General features: G+C 26.1%; 1 protein-coding gene across 1 annotated transcript; it reads right to left on the bottom strand.

The window, feature by feature from the left end:
• Window positions 1-1793: 1793 nt before the first annotated feature.
• LOC135922232 (cysteine-rich venom protein TEL1-like) lies at window positions 1794-6367 on the bottom strand. Its single transcript, XM_065456643.1, has 7 exons — window positions 6247-6367; window positions 6104-6194; window positions 5878-6053; window positions 5695-5795; window positions 5299-5426; window positions 4457-4583; window positions 1794-1981 (listed from the first exon to the last, which is right to left on the bottom strand). Exons 1-7 carry the CDS (start codon window positions 6340-6342, stop codon window positions 1942-1944), a joined length of 759 nt encoding a protein of 252 aa, XP_065312715.1. The 5' UTR covers window positions 6343-6367; the 3' UTR covers window positions 1794-1941.
• Between the last annotated feature and the right edge of the window lie 4357 nt (window positions 6368-10724).

Consider the following 10724-nt stretch of genomic DNA (forward strand, 5'->3'; position numbering starts at 1 on the left):
GAGTGAGAGTAGATTGAAAGACAAGAATGGACGCAAAACGAGGAAGGGAGACAGACGTTAAAGTACGAAAAGATGGAAATGAAGTGAAAAAGTGGAACAAAGGAAATGATAACGATGAAGACTAAAATAAATGGTGATGGTGAAACAAATGAATTGTTTTAGTCGGAATACGATGAATGACGAAAGTATCAGAGCATTGGAGTAAGAGTAAATCAGATGGAGAGTAGAAAAAATAACAACATTGATAACAATTGATTACAAAGATTGAATTTGTGTTGTAAGGAATTCGATACTGAGAGAGTAGAATGAAGGAAACATGAAAGCTATGAAAGAAACTGATCGAATGGAAGATGAGTGAAGGATCGGGGACAAGCAAAATAAAGAGGGGAGATGTCATATATGAAGTAAATTAGAAAGAAAAAAGAAATATCGTACAAAAACATTCATTCATTATTTTAATTTGGATATTCTTTTAAATTTTTTTAGTTATTTTATTTTATTTAATATTAATTTTTATTTCGTGATAGGAGGGGGCAATTTGTTCAGAGTGGGGATTCAAATGAAGAAGTAAGTTGAATGAGGATAAGAGACTATCTCTATAAAAATGTATAGAAATAATCGTTAAAATCAGTGTGTTTATATGAATTTCAATGTTAAATAAAAGTAAAATAAAGGTCTATGATAGTCTACTCTATCCCATTTCGCTTAAGTCGTCATATTCTAATTTAATCTTCTTTTTTTCCTATCAATATAATTTTAGTTACCTTTTTTGTTTATTATTATATAGTTTATTTTATAACTCCTTTTGTTTTGTTTTCGGATAATATTGTAGTTATAATCAAATTTTTAATAATGTACAAGAGTTTTTAATAATCAAATTCATTCATTTTCGTTGATAATAGATTAAGATCTGAATGATAAGAACCAAGGATTCTGAGATATTTGAGAGCTAAAAGAATCAAGTCATCATATACTGAATATATAAAGGATCAGCTCTGCTTCTTATAAAAAAATATTACTAAATATGTAAATTATGTAATAAATCAAGACAATCTGATAGTTCTTATAATTCAGACTTGCTTATTTTTGCTTAGATATAAAATATTTTAGACAAAGACATCTGGTACTCAAACCGAACCTGAACCAAATTTAAACCGGTATTAACCATTATCTACCAATAAACAGAACAATTAAAAAATTTTTTACCGGAACCTGAACAGAATCCTTAAAAAATACTAATAATTAGTTTTAAATTTTAACTCTTTAAAAGATGATTGCAACGCTATTATAATAATTTTTCAATGGTTGTAATATTTTATTATAAAAATCAATTTTATCAACTATTATATCCATATATAAAATATATGTCGTATTGGAATATGGAATCTATAGGCATTTATTAAGAACAATTTTTAAATTTTGAAAATATAAATTGACCGGAAATGTATTTAGGCATAAATTTTAAACAATTTTTTACTATTAAATTTATATGGGATTTAAAATTGAGAAATTAAAAATCCTCATGGATTCCATACCCCACTGCGGGATAGATATAAAGAAAGTATAAATCTTTTATATTATATACATGAAAATCGACTATAAATTTTTTTTTGAGGCATTTTTGTTTTGTACAAAAATATAAATATAAATTATTTTTTTACTCGTTTATAGTATATTTGTTTATAATAAATATAAATAATTAACAAAAATATAATATAATAATATGTAATCGGAAGGTAGTTTTTTTTAATCTTCTCCAAATTCACTCTTTCATTATTTTTGATGGACTTAATAATTGGTTTTATAAATTGTAAAGAATTTTAATGGGGAAAAGAATAAATTCGTGAGCTCAGAAATACCTTATAATGAGCTGTGATTGTTCTAGCGATTTAAACGATATATTTTTTAGGTAAAGTTTCGATGCGTGGAACCAATTAGCTATCATTGGACTTCGTTTGTTAATGTGAATCGATTTCCATACCTTAATATTTTAGGTTGGGAGGAGGAAAATAAAAATTAGTATCCAAATCACCAAATCTAATTCGTTTATTGACAGAATATAAATAAAAATTATTCAATCGTAAATGATCAAATTATCTGAAATCAATTAGGATCGGTATTCTGTATCTACTTGAATACATTTTTTGGCGGATTCAGATTATATAAAAAAAGCTTTAAAACAAAGATCGTTCCAGGCGCGTACGCAGCGAGAAGGGGGAAAACAAATTTCCCCCCCCCCTCCCTCATCTAAAAAAACTAAGAAATGCAAATGCCGGAAATATTTTTCACAAATATTATTGTTTATATTAATTTATATTTTATAATATTTATTCCTATCTCTTTCTTATTAAATATAATTTAATTACATTTATTTATCACAATCATCTACAAAGCTATTTTATCAATTAATTTCGATTTCAAGTTTTCTTTGGCTTAATATTCTATTACTTTCAAATTTCTATTCAATTAATAATTATTGATATAAGGAAATTTTATACACATATTGATGATGATGGAATTCAGAATCCTAGTCATCTTACAAAAATGTATAAAAGATAATTTTTTAACATTTTATAATATTTACTCTTAGTAATTAAAATCTCTCCCATAATAAATACAAATAATGAAAGAATAGTTGGAAGAATAATTGCTGATATAATTGAGAGTCAGGATATAGAGCTTTTGAAAGGTTAATTATACTAAATAAATATTTAGGCAGTTTTTAATGAGAAATGTGCAGCAAAATTAATCAAAATGGGCAGTTATTTTAATTAAACGAGTAGTAGAAAAAACATTTGGTTGGTTTTTTGGCAGTTAATTCATTTTCATGGGCAGTATTTAAAATAAATAGGGAGTTTTAAAATTATTAGGCTAGTATTTTATAAATAATTTTCTATTTTTATATATTTATGGAGGTTTAATTTTCTTTTTTTAAACATCTACTTTGGAAATGGATTTAATTATGTAATGAAATTACTTTTCAAAAACATAACATTGACTTGATTGAGACGATGAGAATAGCGGGGAACATTTTATTGGAACTCAAGAAAATTAGGGTTAATGTTGATGAAGAATTTCATATTTTAGATGTTATTGTTGAGCCAAAAGCAGATAGTTTAATATTTGTATATCCCAACTTGCAGCAAAGCAATCATGGTCCAAACATTAATTTAGGGTCAATAGAAGAGTATTATAAAATAAGTCTTTATCCCTCTCTTAGATACATTCATAACTCAAATGAATAAACGGTTTTTAATTTATCAGGCAGCATTTACCAATCTTCAGGTATTACTCTAAAAACCTTCTCAACCTTTTTTAGATGGTGATAGAAAAAAATAAAATATTTGGCAGATTTTTATCACGAAGTTGTTAAAGTATCTTATGATGCCTTATTAGCTGAATACCAACTATGGTATAAAAAATTAACTATTGCTGATATAGTTCCAAAAAATGCTATAGATTGCATCATTTCAAACATCTTTTAGATTATTTTCCCAATGTATTAAAATTATTATATATATTAGCAACTCTTCCCATTAGTACTACAACTAATGAGAGAACATACATTTTCTTCTTTAAGAAGAATAAAAACCTACAGAAGTACAACTTCTGAAAGTAGTTTGAATGGTTTGGCCCTTTTGAATATTCATAGGCATTTGAACGGGTGAGATAATTGGAAAATTAGCGCAATCCCAACGAAGATTAAATTTTAATGATATTTTTTGGTCAATTTTATTTTTTAACGTGTTATAAATATTTTCATGAATACTATAAGTTATTATACATACAAAACACAATTATTCATAAGAAACTTTTTATGCATCAATTTATATTGCCTACATTTAAATTTTTTATACTTTATATATAAATATTTTAAGGGCTCAAAAAATTCAAATTTCTATTTTGGGTCATTTATTTTATAGTTATTCATGCTGGTTATATTCACTTAAGGTTTTTTCATATTCATTTTATTTTTCATATGCCGTCGGTTATATCCGTATAATATTATTTAATTCACATTTATTTTATAGTTTTTTATATGCCGGTTTATATATTTAATTTTTTATAATTCACATCAATTAAAAATTGTTTATCATAGTTATTAGACCTAATAAATGCTTGATATTTAAATAACAATAATATTATCTTAAAAAAATTTAATTCCCTAGCAAATTCCCGCCTACACTCCTGGATTGTGATTTACCAACTTTAAATCCCGTTATTTACAGTATTTTTTTTTAATTTTAATAAACTAATATTTTTCGGAACATATTTCCAGCAAGTTGTAAAATGCCTATCCTATAAATTTATATAATTTTATAAGATATTAATTAAGACAATATGCGTATATTGAGGGATTATGCGATTAAAATATAATATATCTATAAATTCTCGCTTTTAAAGTAAACCCTTGTAATAAAAAATAAATGAAAATAAATTTATAATTAGTGCTTACATTTCTCTGCAGCGGTCATCGAACTCTCTGGGACAATGGTGCTTAAATCTTCCTTTGTAATATTTATTGTTTTTGTAATTACGATAGTATTCTTCACAGCGAGCGTAACTGTTATGGCACGTTTTGTCTGGGAATAAAAAAATAACATAGAAAATAGTTATGTATAGTTAGGAATATAAGACAAAATATTTAGTGTCTTAGAGTGCGTCCTAATTTGACTTATTGCTGAACAGCTGGGTGTCTAGTTATCTATATCACTTCGACTAAACAGCCAAAAAAAAGGGAGAAAAATAAAACAAAAGAAACGGGAAAATATATATGAAAAATAACCATGTCACCAAACACATGAATTAAAATAGGATATCCTAGTTAAAAAGCATTTAGCCTAGGCTAAACATAAATAAGTATCAATAGGACACACCCTTATGTAGTCAATTCCGTGCAATCCACAATTGCGCGCATAGATATTTTGCATTGAAATATCTTTTTTATGTGTTTTTTTATAAAAATATTAGATAACATAGTATAGTATATCCTTACATACCAATATTTTACTTATCACTTTTATAATGGCAGTTGTGGCTTAGAAGAGTCAGATACTTTTTCTAAGATTTAGCAGCTTCATGATATATGCCAATTCACGTAATATTCTATTATTGTCTGAAATTTATAAGGTAAATATTATCCACATGCGGCAATACATTACCCGTTAAAATCAGGTTTTAAAAATAAAAAGAGACTTAGTAATTATAGTTAAAGTTGGAAAATAGCACAGTTAATTTGTTGAGCGAATTTTTAAAATTTAAAAATTATTTTTTATAAAAGGTAGCACATTATCTTACCGCATTTGGTATATAATTTCCCCGCGAATGAACCACGCGTCTCGCACCTTCCATTTTCCAAGCATTTTGTGCAACCTTGACTCTTCCCCGCGGTATACGGGTGATCCATTTCTGTCGGTGTGTTGCCCCTGGTTATTTTTTTTAAAATATGAAAAACTAACTTAAGCTAATCTATTGAATTAAATTGGAGCAGGTAAATGATCAAAAAGTTTCTTTCTTTCTTTGGAATGTTATTTAGGAGGTTGAATGAGGGGTATGGGACAATCTTATTATAAATAATATTGATTTTAGACTCCATATTTAGTCTAAATTTTTTTTCTGAAATTTAAATTATAGTTATTTGTAAAAAGAAATATTAACTTATTACTTTTATAAAAATTTAATTATTTTTTTTACTTCGGACAATAATTGCAAGCCCAGTGAAAGTATAACCCGCGAGGATCATTGGGACAATAAGAAATAGCACATCCGACATATTGCGAACTACTCCATACTAACTATATTTTTCGAAAAAGTTATTGCATTTGAAACTGAATATATATATATAACAATAATAATTTAATATGAAATCTATTTAACTTGCACGTAATGTGCAACAGTCGGGTAATATGGCTTGCCCTCTCTATAAAACGTTTTTTGTGGTCCTCCATAAATATAACTATATTTTTCAGCATCCCAAGCATTGATAACATCATCCCAACCGCCCAAATGTGATGTGTATGCTAAATTTTGTCCACATCCATATTTTTTGAAATCTAAAAAATAGTTTATTATTTTTAGAAATAAATAATTTTTTGTTTCAAACATTTAGGTGTTCTATCTGATATATTGTCATGTCCTGTTATGCAACTAATTGCCCAATTTTCTGCCAATTTTTGTGCTTCATCATTCCAGCTCTAATAATCGTAAATAAAATGTTTAAGGGGAAAATAATTATTAGAAATTTACTAATGCCATCATATCTTGAGCTGGTGGATAGACATTAGCACGTGCATAGTTATGAGTTGTGATTATAATTCTTTTGTCGATAGTATTCATTACCATTAATTTTACTTTTCCATACCATTTGTATTTCTTAAATTATATATATAGCCTAATATAACAAACCTTATTTTTTTTACATCAATATTATATTTTGTGTTCATTTCTTGAGTTAAACATTGGTATAACACAACTCTTACCACTCACCACTCTCTTAAAATATTGATATTATTTCATATCACGTGAAATTTATACGATCAAATTAAAATAAAAAATTTTAAAATGAGGTTATTAAGTTTTCATAAAGGGATTCCCAACTACATGGAAACTTTTAAAACTCTGTATCTGTTACTGTTAGAGTTTTTTTTTAGCCATTGAATAAAAATAATAGAATAGAATGAAATTAGATTAAATTAAATACCGTCGATGAAATTGCGCTCTTTGGCTTCCAATTTATATTTTTAGACGTAAGTTGATGAATTTTATCACGAGATTTTGTCATCTTATTTTCGATTCTAGTATAATGACGACCTTTAAACATAAAATAAATATAAAATTATTTATAATCATCAATGCACTTTGATAAATATTAAATAAAAATAAAATTTATCTATATAAATTTTTATAATATTAATTTATTCCCCGAAATATTTTTTATTGTTAATTTTAACTATTTCTAACATGCACCTGATCATATATTAATTCCTATTAGAATTTGGCATATATTTAATTAACTTTTGGAGCCTTTAGAAAACCTTTAAGGACATGAGAACCAGTTTATAAGTGGTAGGTACTTCTACCACGAGATCAGCGTCTACATGACAGGATTTTCACTGGATGCAAACCCCCTTCAAAAACCTTGTCTACCCCCCTAAAAAATTTTCGCCTTCGGCGGCGGTGTCTTATTATTTTGATACTCTTTTTAAAGAATTTATAAAAAATAACTTAAATTAATCTATCTCTACTACCAACTATCAATATTTTGTGAATATAATTTATTTTTTAGATAATAAATTCAAATAAAACCTACATTATTTACAATGAATTAATTATTATGGCATTATGAGCTTGCTGAAATATCTAAACCTTTTAAATTACATTTAAAAGGATAGTTTATTTGGAAAACAATGTGTATGATTGTTTGCAATATATAGATTTGGTCGATGAATTGTATTATAATAATACTATAATAGTATTAATTTTTACAGCAATAAATTTTGTCTTATTTCATCTCAAAATTTAGTAGATAACCCCCCAAAAAATTTATCCTACCCCCATTAAAGCAGCTTACCCCCTACCCCCTCAAAAAAATAGGGTGCAAACTGTTCCTACCCCTCCCGCTCATGTAGACGCTGCACGAGATAAGTGTGGGGGGGGGGGTTAACGTTCCTATGAGTAAGAGTGTGATAGTGTATAGGAAGGGATAAGCTATTTCAAGTTAAAACTTATTTTATCCTCATAATTGCACATGATTTGTGATGTCATTACCTAGTAAATTTGAGTTACCAAACTGGGGTTTCAAAATGTTGAAATAAGAACGTGTTTATATTTAGTTTTTTTAAACATTGCTAAAAATGGGAGAAATATCTTAAGAATTTCAGATTTGAATCTTGATGACATTTCCCCCCCATTTTTAGCCATTTTAATAAAAAAAAATTAATACAAGTGTTCTTTCAGTATCTATTTATATTATTTTCAATATTGCTTTAAAAATCATCTAGGAGATATAAGCAGGATTAGCATTTTTGGCTATTTTATAAACAAAATTTTCAAAAAATTAAGTAAAAGTTAATAATTTTTTGAAAAATAATATTGTCTATAATAGAAATAGTTTGTTTTAAAGTATAAACCCGGAAATTACTTTTTTGAAAATATAATCCTGAAAAAATCTTATAAAGATGCCCTTCCCACTCAAAAAATTTTACTTTACGGTGAAGAACCTCAAAATTACCCACCCCCACCCCTTCCCATCCTACTTCCCCTATGGATAACTTATTTGATCAAATAATACTCTCATTATATGTTATATTTGAACTCTAATTTTTAAAACAAAATATTACGCCACTTGCAGCCCGGGGCCAAATTATTTTAGACTTGGGCCCTGCTAACCTAAATTTTAAAAAAGTAGCTTGTAAGGAAGAAATCTCATAATATTTATTTATAGATCAATTTTTGTTTATGTTCTGCAATTAATTTTAAATATTTAATTATATTTTGATAATTTGATTATATTCATCTATTTTTATTTTATTTAATATAAAATACCTTCGCTTTGGTTTTTATAAAAGTAACCCGCCAATAGCTATTTTATAGGTTTCGCTACTTTACATTCTTTTATGAAAAATATACATAGAAATTTGAGATTCAAATATTAAACAAAGTATATAAATTTATTATTGTAACTTGTTTGAGAATCTATTTTGGGAATTTTGTATATATTTTCCTCATTTTTAGCGATTATTGTTTATTTTAATTTTATTAATATTAATTTCAATATTATTTACTATAATTGTCTAGGAGGTATAAGCAGGATTCCAAACTTTTTAGCTATTTATAACCAATCATAATATTTATTTTTTTAAAGGAAACGTTTATTAGTGCTACCTATCAAAAAAAGTAGCGCTCTATTAGCAATTATTTTTTAAAAGTAGCTTTAGCTACTTTTTTGGCTACTTTTTATAAAAAAAATTAAATTGCTTATAGTGTAATTGCATATAAAATCATCATTTATAAATATTTAAATATAATTAGTTTTGATTATCAAATGTAAAAAGACTATAATATATGTAATTAAATAACTATCTATGGTAATATTCATTTTTTATTTATTTTGTTACATTTTATTATTAATAAAATCAATTCTATACAATCATCCCCAAGTCTAGAACGACGATCAGAAAGTATAAGTTTCGCCTTACTGAATAATCTCTCAACACTAGTCCTTGAACGCAAGGCAGTATTTAATTTTGTATCAATAACTTTATCAGCCAATTTCTGAAAAATATTGGCATGTGCAATATTATAAATCAATTTAGCTTGAATTGAATTGGTCTTTTTGAATGTAGTCGTCTCTATACCAAAATTATTAAGATGTTTTTTTCATCTTTATAACTGTCACGAACATTCTTATAGAAAAAATATACTATTAGAATTTAAAAAGGAGAATTACCTTTAAGTGTTTTTGGAGGTTGTAGCTACTAGATTTATTTGAAAATAAGGGAAATGTGCCATGAATGGCCATGTTTTTGCTTTTTTGAAAAAAGGTATTTAAAATTTATGTTTAACCAAACAAATTTTATATCAATGTGTAGCCTAAATATTAATCTTTAAAATAAAATTAGAATCACGCTCTATGTATAATAGTTCATGAGCTAGATGAGGGTGTTAACTCTCCATAATATATTATTTAAGAATTTTATTATAAATTAATACAATATGAAATACTTGTAAAAGACTTAAATTTATATTTCTACATTTTTTAGTTATATAAAAAATTAATTATACACTAATTTAATTAGTCAATTTATTACCACATCTATTTAATGATAATATTAAAAATTAATATCTTAATTATCATTTTACTAAACATTCTTAAGCTTGTTCATCATTTTATTTCACCAAATGTTGTTTTGCAAGAGCTTTTCATTTTAATATGAATATGTGAATGAGCAAATTGTGGCCAATCAATATATGACCAGTCAATACCCACCTCTCTATTATTATTAAGCGCCTTATATGTTTATTAAATAAAGCTTTTAAAGTCTAATTTTTTGTGTGAATAATGCTAAATGCTTAATGATAATATTTATATAAAATATTAATAATCTAAATTAGTAATATTTTCACCAAACAAAAATGTGTAAGGTGATTTTTCCAGAAAGAGGTACTAAAATCAGTTTATTTGAAATATTTTTTTTGCTAATGAACTTAGGTAAGGTACATATCATAAATATACACATTTTGACCAATTTTGAGAGAAATTGGTCCAATAGATAAAAAGTTAAAGGGTGGTGGCCAGTCTTCAACCATGGCAGTTTATGGCACATTTCCCCTACACATTTTTACAGTTTCAACCACCTTTTGTTTTTACATTAATTTAAAAATATTTTCAAATTTTGGAAATGGGAAATATGTATTATTGTTATCAAAAACATTTTCTTCCAGGGTACCTTTCATTTTAATGATACCATACATGTCTGACTTACTTAGATCGATTTGGATATCCATTTGCGATGACATTTTAAATAATTTACACCAGATGATTTAGGTTTATAATACAAATTGAAAATATAAATTTCAATTTTAAAATATATAATAAATTATATTATATTTCATGTCTATAGTTACATTCATTATTAAATTAAAAAATAGCCAAGCGCGCTACTTAGCTACTTTCAAAAAAAAGGAGCGCGATAAAAAAATAAATAATTGGAAAAAAAGTAGCG

The sequence above is a fragment of the Gordionus sp. m RMFG-2023 genome, chromosome 1 (assembly GCF_954871325.1).
Source record: "Gordionus sp. m RMFG-2023 chromosome 1, tfGorSpeb1-WG-v2, whole genome shotgun sequence".
NCBI lineage: Eukaryota > Metazoa > Nematomorpha > Gordioida > Chordodea > Parachordodidae > Gordionus > Gordionus sp. m RMFG-2023.

Coding starts and splice junctions, on each gene's coding strand:
- LOC135922232 (XM_065456643.1), bottom strand. CDS start 6,342: ATGGTAATGAATACTATCGACAAAAGAATTATAATCACAACTCATAAC. Junction 5,427..5,694: donor GCTTGCAATTATTGTCCGAA/GTAAAAAAAATA, acceptor AAAAATAACCAG/GGGCAACACACCGACAGAAA. Junction 4,584..5,298: donor GAAATTATATACCAAATGCG/GTAAGATAATGT, acceptor TTTTATTCCCAG/ACAAAACGTGCCATAACAGT.